At 39.7% G+C, this 23,094-nt stretch overlaps 1 protein-coding gene across 5 annotated transcripts in view; it reads right to left on the minus strand.

Annotated features, from left to right (window-relative positions):
• ARMC3 (armadillo repeat containing 3) overlaps positions 1-22,549 on the minus strand; it is a 74,995-nt gene extending 52,446 nt beyond the window's left edge. Inside the window, exons 1-7 of one of the 5 annotated variants that reach the window (XM_042471112.1) lie at positions 22,441-22,549; positions 18,682-18,768; positions 17,634-17,682; positions 4,106-4,223; positions 2,867-2,992; positions 825-893; positions 382-554 (exon numbers count right to left, since the gene is read on the minus strand). In XM_042471112.1, coding sequence (XP_042327046.1) covers positions 382-554; positions 825-893; positions 2,867-2,992; positions 4,106-4,223; positions 17,634-17,681 — 534 coding nt within the window. In that variant the 5' untranslated portion in view covers position 17,682; positions 18,682-18,768; positions 22,441-22,549. Of the gene's footprint in view, positions 1-381; positions 558-824; positions 894-2,866; positions 2,993-4,105; positions 4,224-17,633; positions 17,683-18,681; positions 18,769-19,741; positions 19,900-22,440 lie in introns of those variants that run through there. The other 4 variants (XM_042471113.1, XM_042471109.1, XM_042471111.1 and 1 more) reach the window with 4 other exon arrangements.
• Between the last annotated feature and the right edge of the window lie 545 nt (positions 22,550-23,094).

Consider the following 23,094-nt stretch of genomic DNA (forward strand, 5'->3'; position numbering starts at 1 on the left):
GGCAGATGAGTGAAGTGTTTAGACAAATCCTATATCAACCACTCCTCAAACTCATACCCGTCAGGTGTGTTTAAGTACAAGTTCCATCATCCTAAAACAATATACCTGCTAGGGACAATGGGCATTGTAGATTACTACACTTAAACAGTAGTAAACAAGGAAGTGTGCTTTAAATCAGTACTTACTGCTATATGGGGAGACTGAAAGATCACCCCTTTCAGTAGCACTGCCTTAGTCTATGGGGCATGAAGGATGGAGTGTTTCTGAGAATGGGATCCTAGGAAAACTCCCCCCCCCCCAATACAATAACATGGCAGATTAATTTATCAGAAAGGGCATATAATTTTGTAATGAAAAATGAAGGGGGGGGGGAATCTTCACCTGTACCAAATTATAGATGCATTCAACACAGTTCTTCTTCACATCAGGGTCAGGGCTTCCCAGCAGTCTGATAAGAGGCTCTAATCCACCTTGCTCAAATATTTGAACTTTACTGTTATATTCAACTGCCATATGGACCAGACAAAGGCTGGCAAATTCATGGATCACTACATCTTCTAGAGCACAAAAATAAAACAAAATAACCAGACATTAAACAGCACAGAAAATGTACATTTGTGGATTGTTAGGATGATGTTTTTAGAAACTCAATGACCAGTAGCTCCTAATCCATTCACATCTCAATCTGCTATACCTACACAATAACCAGGGGGAGCACAAGTATACATATGTATTTCCAACAAAACTGCACAATACAACAATAACTTGTTATGAAATGAGAGAAGCAAAAAAAATTTTTGCACAAAAGGGGCAATGCACATTACCTTCTGGTGCCAGACGAGCTATGAATGCACTTGTGACATCCAGCTGCCTTAATGATTTCTTCACATCATCTATAATGAAACAAATATGCATATGAAGCAATATTTCTTTTAACTGAAGGAATACAGTGAATAGTCAGAACCAGTGATGCAGACCGTTTGCTATTATTTAATCATACAAGGGAATGGAATAAAAGGATTAGACTGGGAGAAACATCAAAGACGGAGCATACTTCTCCGGGTGATGACAGAGCAAATATATTGTGAGAAAAAACAAAAGGAAGAAAACTAAGAGCAAACCATTTCCAAGAAACTTTTAGATAGCTTGTTTGCCAACCAACGTTTGTCATATAATAATATTCCATTACAGAATGAAGACTCACAAGTAATCCTATTTACTAAATTTGGCAACATTTTGGCAAAAGCTTTAACACTAAAGGTTGGATAAAAAACAAGCCATGTTTTGACTGCCTTGTGGATTTATTTCCATTTAAAAAAATGTTGTCCAAAATTACTCCAAAAAATTCAGACCCTTTTTGTGAAGGCCAAGGCCATTATATGCAATGGAGTAATTCCAGTGATGGTTTCATAATTTATGAAAGATTGTATCAGGCCAAGTCATGCTGGAAATTATTCACAAACATTATTTATTATTGAGATAATATTCCTTCCTGAGTTCACTTTATATAAAGTTTAGGTAGGAATCATCCAAGCCATTGTATTCCCCATCACTATGTACAGATGTGAGAGTTGGACAGTGAAGAAAGCAGGTAAGAAGAAAATTAACTCATGTGAGATGTAGTACTGGAGAAGAGTGCTGAGGATACCATGGATGGCTAAAAAGACAAACAAATGAATCTCTGGAAGCCAAGATGATGAAACTGAGACTGTTGTACTTTTGTCCACATGATGAGAAACCACAACTCACTAGAAAAGACAACAATGCTAGGAAAGGTAGTAGTAAAAAGAGAGGAAGATCACAAGCTAGACTAAACTAAGTAGGTCATGGGCTTGAATCTACAAGATCTAAGCAGAGCAGTGGAAGACAGAAGGTCTTAGAAGTTCCCCATCCACAAGGTCACCATGAGTAGGAGTCGATTTGAGCACCGTTAATAACAACAAAAGGAATCCTGCAGCCCTCCAGGATTAGTTCTGGCTGGAAGTTCCAGCAGAACTAGCTAATATAGCCATTGGTGAGGAATCCTGAGAGTTGTTATCCAACAAAATCTAAAGGACCACATGAATCCACCCCCTCCCAATGTCAAGTAAAGGATGTCAGACCACCATTTGCACTTGGTCCACCCTCTGATTCTACTTAGCTATTCACTTGTTGATAGAATAATTTAATACACTGTGCTTGTCTGAAAAGTAATACTAATAAACCTGAATTATGCAGATCATCATCCCATGCCCTTCAAAATATGGAGATCAATCTTACTATTTGGGCTTTCATGCATACACTCTGCTCAAATTCTAAACCTATATATGGGCTTTGAGGTGCGACAGAGGCAGGGCAGCTGTACCCTAGTGAGCAATTTTACTTTCCCAGAATAATAGGGAGAAAGGAGGGAAGAACACCACTTCTGATGAATTAACATAAATGTATCCTGATTCCAAACTTCTACTCTTATGAAATGTTACCATATCCATTAACCTTGTGATATTTTATTGATTAGTAGTAAGAATACCCTGCTGCAGATGTTAGAAGTGGCTTTCATTTGATATACCAATGCCTTCCAGAACATTTACAGAGTTTGACACATTGTGCCTGTTCCATCTGTATGAAACCATGCCCACTGGAACTCCTTGGCACACCCACTACCATGTTGCAAAGCAATAGAACAGTCCCCAGATTACATGTTACATGCCCTGAAAGAGGGCCTGTCTATTCCAAGCCCCTGGAGAGGCAGCCCTATAACTGCTTCTCAAACTAATAGTGAGTAGATTCAAAAGGTTAAAAATGAATCAACTGCAAGTTATGTACTGTTTGGGGAGCTCTGCCACTAATAACTGCAGATGGTGCTACAGTATATAAGAAGACTTACTGTGAGAAGCCATGATCCCCACGACCATGGTTGCATTTCTGCGGACAACTGGATCTTCATGTGTAACTAATTTAAACATAGGTTCCAATGCTCCTAGCTCAAGAAGTGTCAGCTTATTTTCTTCACCTAAAATGAAAATATTAAGAGACTTTGATATCAAAGTATAAAGATAAATAGCAATACTAACATAAACATTAATAAAACTAAAGATGTGTGAATCAAACAATTTCTGTTCCATTGCATTTGTGTATGTTCATTCATTTGAAGCTGACTAGCACCAACTTTGCAAGTGGCTGTTCTTGAAAATGATGCTGCTTTCTGAAGCCCACCAGGAAATTAAGGAGAAGATGGACCTCGGAAATACTGACATGCTGATTTTGTACAGTGTTGTCTTCTGTTAATGTGGGTTTTTGTATGACAATGTAACTTTTTGCATGTGCAACATGTATTAAATATTTTGACATTGCTAAAAAAGAAGAAAAGAAACAGTAGCTTGGCCTTCTCCATTCAAATGGTATACATGTACAATGAAAATCTACCTGCAGCTGGAAAGCTTATACTGTATAGGAAGCTAGCTACATGCAAATTTTTGTTTAATTCATGTTTAAATAAATGATCCCTCATACAATTCACAAAAAAATCAGAGACTCTTGTGGTTCCTTAAAGAATAAATTTACAATATAACCTTTCATAGCTTGAAATCCACTCCATCAGTTGCCTCTGATAAAGCGCACAGTATTCCATAAAAGCTTACGTATCCCTTTGTCAACTCAAGTGCCTTCAAGAGGTTTTTAACTATAACATCTGCCATTCTTAACACTGGCCATATTGGCTAGAGCTGATAGTAACTGTTGTCTAACACACCTGGAGAGCATCAACTTGTGGGAATGCTGCAAGAATGGTGCCATAATAATCTCTGCTGCTTTTCTTGCTACAAACTAATCCTCCTGAAATCCATTTTACAGTGCTACAGTCTCATAAAACTTATGACAGAATCACCCATCAGTCTGGTCTGGTTAAGACTTTCCTTCCCGATCCTCATCCTGCAGAGATTGTTCATTGGTCATTTGGCTCAGCTAGTCAGGTGGCAACTCTGCTAACTATCTTGCTTACAGTAATGTGGTCAATGAAATATTGAGTAGTAGAAGTTGTTACTAATGGAAGTATTTCCATTACGTAGATTGATTAAAGAATGGAAATATAAGACATGTGGGGAGATGTGATCATTTCGAAACAAACCTTTTGCTGCAAATTTATAAAGAGCTTCACATGCTTTAGACAAAACTTCCTCTTCAGGAGAACTAAGCATGAGTACCACTGTTGCAGCTTTCTTGCTTTCAACTGATAAAGGATCGAACTAGAAAGCAAAATAATAGGATAATCAATAAATAAAAAAGAAATCATATGCATCCCATATACAGTTTTCATTCTGTCAGTTTATTGTGGAAGGCAAAGAAATCTAACACTGCAGACATAGTCTAATATTTCAACTCAGGAAATAAATCTTGGTGTTACCAACCTACCCTCTTTGTTTCTTTGCTACTTTGACAGCCATTTAACACTCTTATGAGAAGGAAGAGGCCAAAGAAGTACTCACATATGTTAATAGTTGAAACATAGTGCTTTAAAAATTAGACACTATAATACAAGTATGGTATTATAAATGCCACAAAGGAATGCAAAAATCCAAGTGAAAAATCAAAACTAGCAGCTTAAAAATACAATTGGGTAACTGGTTTCTTGGCTACTGAATAGGGCAGGATAAATATTCTCTACAACATCAGCCTAACACTCACAGAACTAAATCACTATGAATATAATTCTGGCAGAGATGGGAGAGAGCAGCCTTGCTTCAAGGACAGGCTATTTATCCATTCTTTAAAGAAAAGAACAGAAGAAGAAGAATATATACTCTTTCTTCACACCAAAGCTCCCTTCCACGTTTTATAAAGAAATAAGAATGCAGAACAAAAGAGAGAATGTTCTGTGTTCATTTTTGTCCTTTTAAAAAATCTGTACACTTCTGCCATCATTCAAGACAGCCTGATGAACTAGCATTAAAAATATAAATGCTGCTATCCAATACCTGTTTCCTTGAGTAGTGAGAAGTTCCAAGGGCAGCAGTAGCAGGATTTTAGAGGACAGATCTCAGCAAAGTATGTAATTTTTGTATTTTTTTTTTCACTTACAGTATAAAAGTGGAATACAGCAATGGTTCTTAACCTTTTGTTTACCAGGGACCTCCTTTAAATATCTTTTATTGTTGTGGACTGTGGAGACAACAGGCACTCGCCAATGGGAGTGAAGCCTGGAAAAGGTGGAGGCTGCTCCCAGGGGTATATAAGAGGGAGGAGCAGGTTTGAAAGAGGTTGGTCTTTATTGTGCCCTGAGGGGTGAAGAGCCATTGAGGTTAGGTTAGGCTGCTGTGAGGGCAGTTAGAAAGGGTTTTAGGTACCCAGGAAAGGGATGAAGAGTGTCCTTAATTAAATTGCTGTAGTGTCCTGCAGGAGACATAGTGTTTGGTGACTAGTGGAATCACAGGTGACCAAAAGGATTATTAAGATACAAAAGTTTAATAAAGGTTCTGTGAGAACTTAGTCAGTAAGGAAACATATATAAAGCTATAGAGAAATAATTACAAAAACAAGCTTAAAAAATTGCTTCAACAAGTCTGAAGTGATTTCAGAAATACATTAAAAATGCTATCAACATTGAGAAGAGTCTTTTAGGTTTGGGACACATTAGATAGTGGGTGTGTGACTGTCAAAGAATAGTTGCTGCCAAGCTAGGGTTGGGGGGGGGACTTGGAACCTAGAGTGCTGACATCTAAAGAGATAGTGTAGGGGACATTTAATAGAGTCCCAGGTTCGAGTTTCGCAATGAAGAATTGATGGGATAATGGACATTATCTTCACATAATTGGTGGCAGAGGTGGGATAAAGAGATCCACTGGGCTGCCATCCAAGAAAGTAGTTGGGTGGGTGACTCTCATCATGAAATGCCCCCCCAAAAAAGCTTCATTCAAGAGTTAAAACCCTAAAGTATATCAAATATGTATTTACAGTTACTCATCAAATGTCTTTAAATTTGGAGAAAAGGGAGAAATAAGTTTAAAAAAAAACACTCCTATTATAATATTGTTATTTGAATGACTCCATGCAAAATAGTAGTAACACCGAACCATGGCCTAACATTACTTATTAATGTTAATCACAGATCAATATCACTATAAAACTCCAACCTACTAACTAGAGATAACTGGCTCCAACTAGCCTAATGGTTGACAATCCAAGTCACCAGATAGGCTTTTTGTGCCCAAGGAGCCAGTCCCCTTGTAATACAACTGCCCCAACACAAAGCACGAAAGAAATTGCAGCCTTAGCCTGCTGCAGGAAAGGTAAAATGATTTGCAACTCTGCCAAAAGCTGGATGAAAATTTACTGTGGCACGAGCTCTTCCCTGGTACTCCCAGTCAAGAGCCCCTTCTTCTCACGAGGTACCTGGGGCTACTCTGCCTTGACCTCCCCTCCCCATCCACCTAACTCTTTCTAGCAAGTCTCTCCTGTATCAGCATGGCCTGTGAGCCATCACACGTATCACCACAGCTATCCAGCACCATTCAGCACCCAAAGCAGGTTCTCCTGAGCCCAGCCACAACCTAGCCTTCATGTATGAACATGAAGTGACAGGAAGAGGTAAATTGTTTTTTTATGGGGGATTGTGGAGAAGAAAATTATAAAATTATAAATTATATGGGTGCAGGTAGAGAGAGATAACTGTGATTGTGAGTCAGAGGAAAAGGCAGTGAAGCAGGCAGCACGTGCATCAAGGAAATGTCAATTGCCCACCCAGCCATTCATCCTCTGAATGGTTGCAAGGCTAGGGAATTGGAACAAAGGATGACTGTTGTCTTCCCCACTGAGGCTGACCCCTTTCTCCTTGCTTCCTTCTCCCAGATCTTTTGGCTCCCATTCCTGTACTTCCCATGTCACTCAGGAGTTGAGAGAAATGTGAAGCAGTTGGTTGGAGGGAAGGAGACTAAATGCAGTGCATCCACACCAGCCACTGAGAAAGAAGACCAATGGAAATGACGGCACAAGTGCCATCTTCCTCCCCGCCCTTGACTGGATGCTCTGAGACTGGGAGTCCTAAGAGGCCAGAAACCTCGCCAAAGCTGTGTTCCAGTCCTTAGGACTGGAACACTGCTTTGGCATGACTTCTGGCCTCTTAGGACACATGCATCATTTAAACAGCAAATCTCCAAAGTGACCCGAAGAGCTTTATTTTGGCCTGTCTGTTTAGATCCTTTGTCAATTGGTTTGGTTCCCAGAGGCCAAAGGAGAGAGTGAAGGCCACTGATGCCACACAACAGAGTTCCAAGTATGCTTAGGCACTCACTATCTCACTATTCGGTATGCAGTTCCCCAGACTCTAGGGACTCTTTCTTTCTTTCCTAGGTGGCCTTCCCATAAGGGAATCACAGCCCTCCAGGGGTCCATGGACCACATGTTAAGAAACGCTGGAACAGTGCATAGTAGAAGCAAGTAAAATACACACTCCTGAGTTTTCAGCTAGTTCTCAGTACACACACAGTCTCTCTCTCTCCCTCAATCTGTGTGTCACTATCTTAACATTGCTTTTAATGTGTACTCACACATTCACATGCACACCATCTTTAATACCATTCCCTTAGCTGAGGTGGAAGGGTCAGAAAACAAAATAGGTTTACATTCTAGAGAGATCCCTCTGTGTCTTTCAAGCATCATCTCCCATTGAAGACATGTCCAGCACTTGCCCTGGAACATTTAGCTAATAGTCTGCTTAACAAAAGAGACTGCTGACTATCCATCAAAGAAAGCCTGGACTCAGTCATTTTTCTTTTTAAAAAATGCTAACAGCTTTTCCTGGAAAAGAGAGTAATTGGACATGTTCACAGGGAAATCAAAAGCATACACACTGAGTCACAAAATCACCCTTGCCATTATAAGTTCTCCCTGTGTTAAAAACTATCCTTTGTATGTTCTATTCAGATGATCACAATACAAAAGCAAATGTTTAGAGACATCAAATTTCTAGACTTTCAGCTTTTTTCATGTTGCTAATAAAACAAAAAGTAAGAATATTTTCAAACCTGGTGGCCCTCAGTCTACATATCTGACAAAGTGAAATACTGTGTTGATTTGATACCATAAGGCAGGATGATGAAACCTTATTTTTGGACATTGGAACATTAATCATTCTGAATATTTCATAGAAAGAAATATTCAACTAATGACAGCCTTCCTCAATCTGGTGGCATCTAAATGTGTTCCATGTTAATCACCATCCCCAGCCACAAGGCTATGCCTCTTCAGCAGCACCAGTGTTCAAACATTTTCCTTTACCAGTAGAAAGCATGCACGCACATTCTAGCAATTATAGCCCTCTTGAATTCATGTTGCTAATGAGATGTCTGCCAAATCAGACATCTCAACAAGGTATTGTAAAGGCATTATTAAAATAAATCCCAAAATCAATACACCAATTTCCAAGCCTCAAGCCGCAACTCCACCCTCAAAAAGTATATTTTGGCTTAAGACTTATGCTTTGCTTTGGAGACTGAATAAAATGCTGAGTTTGTAGCAACTCAGCAATCAACTCTGGCTTAATGTGTCCCTACTGGAACCTAGCATCCATGCAGTTAAAATATGTGGCGGATTTGTACTAGAATTTTGTTATTAATGACTCCATTTTAGCTCAGTTACACTGCCTTACAAATAGTACACAAGGAAACACAAGTGATGAAAAATGGCATTATCATGCTTTGGGATTCTATTGCAAGAAAGGTAATTTATGAGATTTTTGTAGTATTTGGTTTATTTACCTATGTACCTGGATAGCACATACACAGCACCTAAGAAGTCACACTATAACACATCAAATCTCTAGCACAGATGAAAACATTTCCTTACTAATGAGTAAGGACTTTGAATATCTTTAACCAACTGAAAACAAGTGAAAATGCAGGATCTTTCAGGACTAAACCAACTTAAAGTAGCTTTCCAAAGGACTACCAGTAAACAGGCTGGTATAAAATGGAAACAAACAGGAAGACACAAAACAGAAGGATTTGCTTGTCTCTGGATAAGACTTTGAAATTAATGGAATTCTAAGTGAGAAAGAATAATGCATGAATATGAAAACGAAAACTTAACAGATCCTATTTAGCTGTGTAAATTCAAATATACAACATCATGTAAACAAATAAACAAAATTAAAATACTTCTTACTCAACTGGCAACAAGGTCCTACACAACAAGGTCCTAGAGAAAAAGGTCAAGAAAGTCATGAATAGGGATCACCATAAATTATTCAACGGAGAATTCTGTTCAGCATGCAGTGCAGCCACAAATTAAGTAGGCTACTATAGATATAAAGGAAATGAAAAGGCAGCAAAGAAAAAGAAACAAGAAAAAAATAACATGCCATTACACAAACCAATTATTCACTTTCATCTAGCAACTGTGCAAAACAAGAGCACTTCCAAACTGGAGTTAGGATACAGATAAGCTCACGATAGATAAACTGGTATATACACAAATAAGGGATCCTATAGTTAACACTTTTCCTTCCACAAAGGAGCCTCCTCAAAGATATCTTATTTGGCAATCAGACTTACAAATTAAACTTGCATTTCATAGAATCATAGAGTTGGAAAAGACCACAAGGGTCATCCAGTCCAACCCCCTGCCATGCAGGAAATCTCAATCAAAGCATCCCCAACAGATGGCCATCCAGCCTCTGCTTAAAGACCTCCAAAGAAGAAGACTCCACTACACTCTGGGGGAGTGTGTTTCACTGTCGAACAGCCCTTACTGTCAGGAAGTTCCTCCTAATGTTGAGGTGGAATCTCTTTTCCTGGAGCTTGCATCCATTGTTCCGTGTTTTAGTCTCTGGAGCAGCAGAAAACAAACCTGCTCCCTCCTCAATCTGACACTCCTTCAAATACTTAAACAGGGCTATCATAACAGCTTCCTAAGTGGTCCCTCATAGGTCATGGTTTCCAGACCTTCACCATTTTAGTTGCTCTCCTTTGGACACGCTCCAGTTTCTCAATGTCCTTTTTGAATTGTGGCGCCCAGAACTGGACACAATATTCCAGATGGGGCCTGACCAAAGCAGAATAGAGTGGCACTATTACTTCCCTTGATCTAGACACTATACGCTGGGGTTTGGTTCCAAGATCCCCCATGTTAACAAAATCCGTTGTATGCTCAGTCCATTAGTATAATGACATAGCAAAATGGTGTCCCTAATAAAAATGGAACATCAAGGTAAATTTATACTTTTTTGGAACATTTTCAAACCGTATATGCTTCCGTGTATAAAAAATCCGTGTATAAAGGGCCGACTGTACTTTTATTGATGCAGCCTAAAATTGCATTGGCCTTTTTAGCTGCCGCATCACACTGTTCACTCATGTTCAAATTGTTAGTCTACTTGGACTCCTAGATCCCTTTCAAATGTAGTTTCATTCAGCAGATGTCCCCATCCTATATCTGTGCATTTTATTTTTCCATCCTAAGTGCAGTACCTTACATTTCTCCGTGTTGAATTTCATTTTGTTAGCTTTGGCCCAGCTCTTCTAGTCTATTCAGGTATTTTGAATTTGATACTGTCCTCTGGAGTATTAGCTATTCCTCCTAATTTGGTGTCATCTGCAAATTTGATAAGTATGCCCCCAATCCAAGTCAATGTAAAGATGTTGAATAACACTGGGCCAGGACAGGCCCTGTGGGACCCCCACTGGTCACTTCTCTCCAGGATGAAAAGGAGCCATTGTTGAGCACCTTTTGGGTTCAGCCAGTCAGCCAATTACAAATCCATGCAACAGTTACCTTGTCTAGTCCATATTTTACAAGCCTGTTTGCAAAATGTCATGGGAAACCTTGTCAAAGGCCTTACTGAAATCAAGATATACTATATCCACCAGCATTCCCTTCATCTACCAGTTGGTAATTTTATCAAGAAGAGATCAGATTTGTCTGGCATGACTTGTTTCTCTGAAACCCCTGTTGACACTTTGTGATTATGGATTGCCAAAGACTAATTACTACACAAGGCATGCTCAATGCAAGACATAAGGTAAGGATAATCATGTGTTATAAAGAAGTATCTTTCGCCACTTGAAGGAGCATTTGTTTGAAATATTTTCTTAAGATATTGTTTAGTTTGACCATTAGACTGGCTGTAGTACAAGTAATGTGATGACTTGGGAGGCAGAACCGACTCTGCAATTTAGGTTACTTAGGCGGGGTACAGACCGCCGCCAGTAGGTCCCGGGGGAGCCGGAGCCTTCACACGGCCCGACTCCCGTGCGGACCGAAAAAGAGCTCCAAAATGGAGCTTCTTTTTAAGTCGCGTTTGCGACGTAGTGAGGCGCCCGGGGCGCATCCACTACGTCACACACGCCGCGACGTGTACGGACGCTCAGCGTCCGTACGTAAAGATGGCGGCGCCCGTATGAGGGCGCGCCCTCTTGTACGTATTCAATACGTACTAGGGTTAGGGGGGTGCGGAAGCACCGCCCCTTCCTAACCCTAGTACGTATTGATGACGTACTATTTGGCGGTCTGTAAACCGCCTTAGTAACACCAACAAAACGGAAATATTCTAGTATAAAGATACTCTATTTGTGGTAGATTCCTTCTCTCACAGTATGTAATTATATAGGTGTGGAACCTTTTGCAAAAGCATGTCATTAGCCCCCCAAAAACAAAGTGAGTCCTGAAGATAGCAAATGAGGACTCAGCAAATGCAATGGGAAACCACTCCGAGTCAAGCTTTCCCAGCAGATAATGATCACCAATTACCAGACACTAATCCTCTTTTGCATTAGCCTCCCAGCCTGAGGCCTGCCATCAGCAACAGAACAATACACATGCAAATCACTCCTGCATTCCCAGGCTCACACAGTGTACATATATATATATATATATAAATAATATTTACACACAACACACACACCACAACACACACACACACGTTTTTCCAGGCAGCATTCTCTGAAGATGCCAGCCACAGATGCTGGCAAAACGTCAGGAAGACACTCTTCTAGAACATGGCCACATGGCCCGAAAAAACCACAAAAACTATGGATGCTGGGCCATGAAGCCTTCGACTTCACAAAGTGAGCAAAGTTCACCGAGACTCTAGCAAGACCTTTTATCTCAGGTATTGTTGTAGTTGTAACAATGACTTGGAACAAGCACAGTCTCATAATTAGTGTTTTAGAGCACGTTTAAGCAACTTGATATCCTCCCAAAGATTGGCTAGAACTCCCCATAACCCTCACAGGGACTGTGGAGTTTGTGAGTGAAACGGTTGCCTAACCTTGTTTTAGCAGGTTCTGCACATGAGCTAGTCTATCCTTTTAGTTACTATGAACAGATGAAGAAACAACTACAAAATTTTTTTTTAATTTGATTTCATATATGCTAACTATTTATGAATAAGGTTTACAAAACGATTATAAAGCTAACTTGCTAGCTTCTGAGAATTAATGAAATAAAGCCTACCTTTGAATGACTGTAAATCTTTGGATTCAGACACCTTTTTGTGTTTTAATAAAATACCTTCTGACTGGTGTCCAAACGAGTATGAAGACTCCTGTAAATTTACCTAGTCTTGGATGATCTAAGTCAGGGTAGGCAATCTTTTTGAGCCGGGGGCCGGGTTTCTGTCCCTCAGACAACTGGGGGGCCGAAGCCAAAAATAAATAATTAATAATTTTTTAAAAAATTTAAATATATAAATAACCAGGACAAATGTAGGACAAATTTTCAATGGAAGACTCTTTTTTTAAAAGGAGGACACGTGAAAAAAATTGCTGATTTTTAAAAAAATGTTATATAAATGCATGTTTCTGAGGCTTTATAGACCAATGCCCCCCAAAGGCCCGGTGGCAATCGGCGGCAGGACCGGGCTGGGGCCGGTCCCAAGGCCTTGCCGGGCCGCATCCGGCACAGGGCCGCGGTTGCCTACCCCTGATCTAAGTCAACCCCTCATGGCAGGGATTCATCTTTTCACCAACTATATGGTTGCTCCTGTACAATCTGACCATTTCAACAGAAATTCTATCTCTCCAACCACTCCATCTGAAACCAACAAGACTAGTACAGCATAGGTCAGTGATGGTGAACCTTTTAGAGGCCAAGTGCCCAAACTGCAACCCAAAACCCACTTATTTATTGCAAAGTGCCATGTCCCTCTGGCTTTCTAGTAACAAACTCTGGCGATCTCTGTGTTGGAGCGACAGCACATGTGCGCATAGAGAGGGCTCTGAGTGCCACCTCTGGCACGCGTGCCATAGGTTCACCATCACTGGCATAGGTGCTTGATTTGTGCTGGTCTTAAATTTCTATAGGTGCTTTGTGGGTTGCATTCATAATTTCAGGCACAGTTTAATAAGATTTCCCATACATTCAGCAAAGCTGAGAGGATATTGCAGCTCCCTTGTGGATCCATGTCACTTTTGAGGTAATTTTTATTTAAACTTATTTGTTCTATGGCAGACAAGATTCCAAGATGTTTTTGGCAACTTCCATTTGCCATTCTGGTTACTGAAGTCAGAAAACTCTCTCGGGAAAATAATAACAGCAAAGCAACCTCACCAATTCACTCAAGGATGGTAACAGAATTTGGTCATAGGTGGCATGTTCTGCACAACTACAATGAATTTTTAAAATAGACTACTCCTTCTTATGCTATCTTTACATCAGTTTATATCTCAAAGGCCAGCACTCCATGATGCCAGATCGGTCAAAGCACTGTCATGACATGATTCCTGTTCAGCCATCTGGAAGCGATACAAAATGTTCATTTCCATTTCTGACCTTTCCCAAACTGAGAGAACTCCGTGATGAAATCCAGCTGCTCTGATCCTATTTAATGGGCTGTTTGAAACTGACATAGTTTGAAGAAAGGGCAAATGTTGTAAAAACCTTTGGCTCTTTAGAAATCAAACATTTTAGAAGGTTTTCTATTCAAACACTAACAAAATAGAACATTTTTATTGTACTCCCTTGAAGCAATATCTTCAAGTTGGGGGAGGGGAGAGGGGAACAGTCTTTGGCCTGTGGTGTTACCAATATTTCAAGAACTGTGGTTTTTTTTTATAAAATTATGCTACATGGTATTAGAAATTGTCATTCTTGCTAGATCATGGTTCTGCAGTGCATCTGCACTGCCTTGTGGAACTATTTGAACTGCCACACCTCAGCTTTTTTCAGGTTTTGTTGCATTACATCCTGAAAGTGAAACAGATTCAATTGGCATTGTTGCCACTTTAGATACACAAAATACTCAATACATTAGATAAGCAAAAGCAAACTGATACTTGCAGTTTGCACATGTATCCTCTGCAGCATCAGTCAACATTTGATAGAAGAATCTTTGGAAGCAATTACAGCTGTGCATCATCTTAGGTAATTCTCTATTGCTTTTGTGCGCCTGGATCCTGCCATTTTTGCCCATTCTTCTAAGGAAACTACTCTAGCTCTGATAAGTTGGATGGGGGCCATTGTGAATAGCAATTTTCAAGTCTTGCCATAGATTCTCAATTGGATAAAGTTATGAGTTTTAATTCTCTGTCTTGTCTTAGGTCCCTTGTAGATTGGAACAGGATTTTCCCTGGAATTGCTCTGTATTTGGCTTCATTCATCTTGCCCTCAGTTCTAATCTTTTCCACAGTCCCCTTGTAGGAGAGATGCCCCATATCATCATGCTCTTCACCATGCTTCATTGGGGAGGTGGTGTTCTCAAGGCAAGGAACACAGTTGCATTTGTGTCAAACATAGCGATATGCTGCAAAGCCAAAAAGTTTAACTTTGGTCTAATTAGTCCAGAGAAACTTAACAATAAAAATAAAATTATTTTGCACCCCCACAGTGATCTTGTATACATAGGGTTGCCAAATGTCAGGGCTTGATCTTGAATCTCCACTTTCACTGGGTCATCTCAAGGTAGGAGACAAACGTACAAATTCTCCAGTTTTGGTGAGCTCAGCTCTGGCCAAGAGGAAACAAATCTCCAGCTAAGCTAGAAAAGCATCAGCTTCCTACAATATGCAGGGTTTAACTGATTGGTTGCTGCAACTTGAAGTGGCTCTCAGGTGGAGGGATGACTATGGTGCGTTACAGACCGCCGAAAAACAGCGGCCTGTACCTGCCCCTTTCCCTGAAGTATCGGGGCCTCAGTGGCCAGAACAGCAGCCGCTGAGGCCCCGGTCCGCCGCTTTCCAGGCCGCGGGGAAGCAGCAAAAGGCCGCTTCCCCGCAGCCTGGAAAGGGGTGTCCTTGGAGCTTCAAGCCCCAAGGACACCCTGCGGCGGCGGGGAGGAAGAGAAAGGGGCTGCTTGGCCCCTTTCTCCCTTGCGTTGCTGGGCGCAACCGTCTGAAGGCTGCGCCCAGCGACGCAAAGCAGTGACGCAAACCAGGAAGGAGCTCCAAAACGGAGCTCCTTCCTGCTCCGTGCAAAGGGCGTACTAAGCACCCTTGCACGGAGCGACGACATCACATCCGTGCCACCCCATATAGAGGCGGCGCGGTCGTGACGTCATCATGGAGGCCCCCATGTAGATGGGGCGCCGCCATTTTGTACGGACTGACTCCGTACTAAAAAGCCCGTCTGTAACGGGCCTATGTATTTAGTTCGTTAAATTCCTCCCTTTCTCCCAATCATTATGATGTTATGGCTCACTCTCCACTCTGTTCTGCATTAGCCTTGTCCAGAAACATGTAGGCTAGATCAAATGTCTTATCCCATCTCCCTAAGTAAGTGTGAAGAAATTCTCTCATTTCATCTTCATCTTAAAATGATCCCTTTAACTATGATTTTTGTCTGACTTTCCAAACAAGAAAATATGTTAGCATGTGTGTGCTTGAATGACAAATTATGAACATTTGGTTAGTACTTTATGTATAACACTTAATGATATCACCAAGAGCCATCTCTGCTTGTCTACACAATCACATGGATTCGCATGGCTGCACATTGTTAGCAAAGGGAGGGTGAATAGATGCAAATTTTCAAAAGAAAGTGAAAGCAATTAAGTGTCAATGTGAATGTGTGCAAACTTGCAGCAATTCATGTAATACATTTACATACACACTAGCCCTCAGATTTTGGCTACAAAGAGATCTCATGTCTTTCTTTATGCTATAACCATATAAGCTTCAAAGTGAATACAGTGAGCCCTCCACATTTGCTGGGGTTATGGGCATAAGGCCTCCATGAATGTAGAAAAACCACACACACACTCACACAAAACACTTATTTCTATTTACCGGAAAGAACACTTCTCTAGGTCCTACAGTGGCCTGTTACAGACAGCCAAAATAATGCTGCTTCAAGTCACTTTGGAGGTATGGTATTTCAATGATGCATGAATCCTAAGAGTCTGGAAGCATCACCAAAGCTGCACTTCAGGCCTTAGGACTGGAGTGTGGCTTTGGTGCGGCCTTTGGACTCTTAGGACGCATGTATCATTGAAATACCATACCTCCAAAGTGACTCAAAGCAGCTTTATTTTGGCTGTCTGTAACAGGCCAGTGTATTTGTAGGTCCTCCAGAGCAACATCTGCCAGAAGCTGACCATAGAATTGTGCTGGAGGACCTACAGATGCCTAGAGACATGTTCTCTCTAGGAATCTCTAGGTCCTCTAGCATGGCTTTTGGTGGAACACACAGAGGTTTGACCACAGAGTTGTGCTGGAGGACTTAGAGATTTCTAGAGAGAACCTATTAATCAAATTAGCAAAAGTCAAGGCCACAAATATGGAGGGCTGACTGTAATTGCAAATACAAAATAAGCCACTAAGCACAGCTGAATAGAAATGCTTTACTCAAAGCAATCTTTTTTATCCTACTTTTTTGTTATTTGTGATCAAGTCCAACTTATGGTAACCCTATGAATGAAATACCTCCAAGAGCCCTAGTCATTAATTGCCCTGCTCTGATCTTGCCAATTCATGACAAATAAGACAGGTGTGTAGATCTATCATACTTATTACACCTTCTATAAGAGATTCACCTGCACTAGAACGTCATCCTTAACACTACTCAGTTGTGCTACAAAAGTAAAAGCCCTATTATAGGGCCTCAACAGACAGGCCAAAATAAAGCTGCTTCGGGTCCCTTTTGAGGCATGCTGTTTAAATATGCATGTGTCCTAAGAGGCCAGAAGCTGCACCAAAGCCATGCTCCAGTCCTTAGGACTGCAGCGTGGCTTTGGCACAACTTCCGGCCTCTCAAGATGTGTGTGTGATTTAAACAGCATACCTCCAAAGTGACCCAAAGCAACTTTATTTTGGCCTGTCTGTTCAGGCCCATATACTCCTATCCTCAGGCTCAAACCAGTGTATTTTGCTGTCTCAGACAGAGCAGAAATGGTTTCCCCTGTTTTCGGTTGAAGTGCATTGTATCCTAATCATGCCAAATTATCTTGGCACCTGATGTTAGATAATTAAATAACTAACAATTTTGAGAGGAAGCCTATTTTATACATTTACAAAGTCAAGAAGATAAGAGTACATAAAAATCTATGTGGTTGGTCTCTTTGTTTACCCATACATAGTTCAACCCCGGGGGGAAAATGTTATTATCTTTACAAGACATTTTTAGATGCATAAGAGGAAGTAAGTGGGAGTATAAGACTACAGAAGGAAAGCAAACTTAGAGGTAGTAATTGTGAAATTCTTTTTACAGTGAATAGTATTTTGTAAACTTACCACATCCTTGGGAGGAGGTTCCACTTCCTTTTTTATTTTTTTACCCATTCTAAAAACAAACAAAAGAGAAGAGGATGAACAAGCAGTGGATGTTGAAGAAAATAATTTCTTACATAGGGCTCAGCCCTAACTCACTGAGTTTAACTGAATGATGATCATTTGCATGAGGAATGACTCTTACATTTAACAGGTCCATTGAGTTCCAACCATTAGGAAGCACAGGTTGCTTACCTGTAACTTAGGCTCTTTGAATGTTCATCTGTGAACTCATATAATGGGGACAGTCTGTGCTTACACAGCATCAAAACAGAACGTACGATAGCTCTTCTGCAGAGGTTTTCACACAGTCTCAAAGGTACAGTATTACAAGATCCTTTTGCATACTCATATATGTATGTATATAGAAGACTCCCTCCCCACTTTTTTATTAAAATATGCCAGTTTCTCACATACAAACAATTTACTATTTTTATTTCATATTCTCTGTAGTGCTAATAATGACTGAATGTCAGAGTACTAAGTATGCAGACACACTTCAATTTATCACACACAGAAGATAAAACAGAAATGAATCATTCTACCTCTGGAGAAAAAATGGATCTCGGTAGGTCCAAACCAACATAAATGAAGTGAACAATTATGTAAGGAGCACTTAAATTTATTAAAAATAATACCATGGAATTGATTCTCCACTGCCGTTGACCTTGTGCTCTTATTTGCACCTGTGTTAAATGAGTATCTAACCTCGCCATCTTGAACTAATCAGACATTTTGTTCACTGCAAGGTGTAGCTGCACAAGCCCTATGGTGCTGAAGAATCAAATTTTCACCTTGGGATTTCATTTAGAGTGTTCTGAATCATATACCCTCAAAGTATTGTGCTATAATAATTCCAAACTTTATTCCTGCTTGAGTGATGAAAGCATTCTTAATGTTATAAGAACAATTACCATAAGTGTACTGAGCTATATAATGACCGGAATGAATATTAAATGGATATGAAGCTACAGGTTAACAATCTTTCCATCTTATTTTGGAGCTTAATTACCTCTCTTACTGCACTGCCCACAGCTTGGAACCAAATGATTTCTTCCCCGTCTTGCTAGTTCGTTGGGTCTGCTCTTTCCTCTCAAACCTGAAACAACATAGATCAAGATGCTTGTTTATTGGAAGTTTGAAAGTGGACATGTCACACCGAAATGTGCGATCTCTCCTAATCAAAAGTATTTACATTTCAGATGTCTCCAAGTATCATGACATCCAAACTGCACATCTAGGCCTGCACCCAATTATGTGTGATTGTAGTATTCGTGTAACCACAGATCTCACACAGATAAAAAGCTTCAGATATAAACTAGTTACTTAAACAGTTTCTTAGTTCAAAAGTACATATTTGCAGAAATGCTCAAGCCCTAACAAGTAACTTTACATGCCAGTTATATTGTCTGAGAATGAAAAAGCAAGATTGGCTTTTCAATGACTTGGTCAAATATGAATCCAATACCGTATTCTACGATGCCACAGAGTTAGAGACAGCAACATTAGTGGAAAACAGTCAACACATTAACTCAACCACTAATAAATTGGAAAATGTAATCCAATTGTATTCACATTGAAATAGAGGATGTTTTAAACAAATACATTAATTTTAAATTTCTCCTCAAATACATTATTTCAGAACACTAGAAGAATAAAGGTGGAAAAAATAAAGGTAAAAAAGCCCATCCTTTTTTCTAATTCCTCGTTCCTTTATTTCAAGCTTTGGAGCAAAGGGAACAACTAAATGAATTTTTGAAAACCCTGTTTTCTCCATCTCTTATGATCTCCCCAAAATTTTGAAAAATCCAAGAGAACCAGACTTTAAGTAAAGAATCAACTGTTTAATGTGAAGTCTATTGGCTCTGTGAATTTGTGGGCCAGAAAAAAGTGGCTTGAACCAGCTTTTTCTGAAAGTGTCTTGAAACTGCACTGTTCACACAGCCTGTTCTCAAAGCAGGCCATGAACACAAATTGTCAAGTCACACCACTGGATAATTTTTTTGTTACCTCCCCACCATGCATATGCATCATTGCACAAACACACCACCTGCGACCTCCAATTACTGTACCTCCCAAGTCCTGCCCAGATTCCATTGGATGTCCACCAATATGAGAGGCCACACAGTCTCACATGCAATACTCCACCTTATTTATTTATTTTGCATGCCTCAGTTTCTAAGCCAATTATCAAGTTCCTTGTGTCTGAATTGTTCAAACCATCTTTATGGACAACATCAGGTATGTTCAAACTATAATTTGCTTTAGTTTTTTGTGGGTTTTCCGGGCTATGTGGCCATGTTCTAGAAGATTTTCTTCTAGAGATTGCATTAGAATACAACAGTAAATTACAATTTGGCAGAACGTGGAACACAGTTTTCAATTTTGCACACAGAGAGTGGGGCAGGGGAGAAAAAAAGGAAATAGGGGAACCCAAGGGCTACAACTGATTGTGCATGTAAAAGCACAACCTTGATTTGGTATTATTCCTGTATGCCTCTTGAAACAGAGCTTTCAAGTGTTTACATTAAATGACAAAGTCAATTTGTAATTTTTACTAGTTAACAACAATTATGAATTTGGTGAAATTAACATCCAAGAATTAATGATTGAGGGAGAGGGAGTACAAAATTCCACAGTACATTCCCACTTCTTTAAGCATTGTTCAGCTAACTGAGTACTAAATTCTAATGTGAAGAAATAAGTGACCGAACCACATCTGAAAAACTGTGAAACCAAGTTCTGAGTCTATTGTGAGCTATTTAAAAAAGGAAATTAATTTTCATTGTGGCTGATCTAATGCTTAACATAGTCACTAGTCAATTATATACCAAAATTAATGAAGACATATGACAGTGTGTGATGAAGCACATCCTAAACTCTGCAGTCACAGGGTGCTTAAGTCAGGATCTTGAATCTAGGGGCGATTTGTACACCATCAGTCCTTGAGGAAATCTCAAGCTGTGACAAACAATATGAGTGCAAACACAATGTGTGAGATCCCAACTATCTTGCTGAGAAGCACAGTAAAATCCTCCCTTCTAAGAGAGAGAGGCTTTAAGAAAAAGTACTTTAATATGAACCTTAAAGAAATGGAACATGACAGCTATTCAATCAGTTATTTTAAATTAACAGCAGGGCAATTTTATCAAGAAAATTAGGAAGGCCTGTCTCAAAAGCAAATCATATTAAAGGGTCACATCAACTAAAGAGCTTCTTCAAGAAGTGTCAGTGTAATTAGATTAAGCCCTGTTTTCCATCTCTTAAGTAAAAAATGTACAAATGTTGTAGTGGTGATCTTTGGTTTCTGTCTGCTGCCGTAAGAAACAGAATGATATCTATTTCAGATGAAGCTGAAAAGCAAACTAGCACAAGAATTAATATATTATATCACAGCTAATTTAAAATCTGACAGATGTTAAAACAGGACACATAGTTTTGCTAATTTAAAAAAAACACATAATCTACATTAGTCAACAAGCAACTATAATCTGACATTGTTAAATCAATTAATAAACCAATTAAACAACACTCCTTCTGCCCTCCTCTTAATTCACCTGAGGGAGGGAAAGGAGCCTTGTTAACATTATTGGAAGAAGTAAGATCTTTCTAGTTCATATTTTATTGTAAATCTACAGCGCTATATAAATAAAGTTTAATAATAATAATAAATTATTTTTATTATTATCATTTTATTTTCTTATATCCTGCCTTTCTCCCAATATAGGGATGGGAAGAATAAATGCTGAGTTTACCTCTAATTGGTCTAGCCTTGTTAGTTCTCGAATTAGATCTAACTGAAAATGAAGTCACACTCTCTCAGCCTCAGGGGAGACATGGCAAACCCCTCTGAACAAATCTTGCCCCCCCCCCAAAACCTAGCATTAGGGAAATGAACTGAAGGCAATTGAAGGCAAACAACAAACTTTGATTTAATTGGCAATTTTTGTTGTTCAATTTTTTCTACTTTATATTTTGAATTCTTATAAAACCCAGTTTTTGAGTAGACAGGCAAAGATTACGTGAACAGTGGAGGAAAGCTGCCTAAATAATTTTAAAAAGGCACCCAGATCCTCTGATCTGTAAGATAAGCAGGGACAGCCCTGGTTAGTACTTGGAGGGGAGACCAATGGGTTCCAGGTGATGTAGGCTGTGTTTCAGGGAGGAACTGGCAAAACCACCTCTTGTCTTCTTGCCTAAAAAAAACCCATGAAGTTCATGGGGTTCTCTATGGGTAGGCAGCCGTCTTCACGCTGCATCCGCACTGCAGAAATAATTCCGGTTTGGCACCACTTTGGTCCAAAACACACTGCAGAAATAATCCAGTTTGAGACCACTTTACTGCCCTGGCTCATGCTATGGAATTCTGGGAGCTGTACTTTTGTGAGACATTTAGCCTTCTCTATCGAGAGCTCTGGTGCCACAATAAACTACAGTTCCCAGTTCCCTAGCACTGAGCCAGGGCAGTTAAACCGGTCTCAAACCGGATTATTTCTGCAGCGTGTTTTGGACCATGCTCAGTACTATGGAACACTGGATCTGTAGTCCTTTGTTGGGATCTGTAGCTTTGTTCCATTTGCTCTCTCTGTGCCACAACAATCTATAGTTCCCAGAATCCCACAGCACTGAGCCATGGCAGTTAAAGCGGTGTCAAACCGGATATTTCCCCAGTGTGGAGGCAGCTTTAGAGGCCATTCGCATTCAGCCTGATTGAAGTCTGCAGGACTACCCAGGATTCAAACACAATTCACTTCCTTTCTTTCAGACTCACTCCGCGGAAGCTACAAACGTGAAGCCGCCTTCCCAAGACTTCCTCCTACAGCCTTTCGCTTCTCCTGTTGCTAAGTGACGCCCCAGCCTCAGAAACTCCAGGGCGCATGCGCCGCGAGAGATGCCGGCGCCATTAGGACCAGAGCAACGACACCGATTCAGCCATGTCGGTCATAGCGTTGGTTAATGACTGATCAAAAGGGTATAACTTCCGGTGATGTTGGCCGCATTTTGTTCTGCCTGCTGCAAATGAACTCTAGGGAAGTCAGGTTTAAAGGGATCATGTATTGCAAACAGCACATGATAATATACTAATAATATATATAATGATTTTAAAGGATATATAAATAAAAAAAAAATACAAAAGACATATCAAAAAAAATACATATATAAGTAACAAAGAAAGAGACAATAACAAATAAAAAAGATATAGAGATCTAAAAAGCTATAATAAAACCAGAAGCAATCAAATAAAATCTATAGATTAATATGATATGGAATATATATAGTATATAGTCAGTATATATACGATGATATATAATACAAACTATATAATAAAGATATGTAGTATATTAATATATAGAATTATTATATTGATATATATATTATCATATTAATGCTATATATCTATATAATATATATGTTATTATATATA

The sequence above is a fragment of the Sceloporus undulatus genome, chromosome 6 (assembly GCF_019175285.1).
Source record: "Sceloporus undulatus isolate JIND9_A2432 ecotype Alabama chromosome 6, SceUnd_v1.1, whole genome shotgun sequence".
Taxonomy (NCBI): domain Eukaryota; kingdom Metazoa; phylum Chordata; class Lepidosauria; order Squamata; family Phrynosomatidae; genus Sceloporus; species Sceloporus undulatus.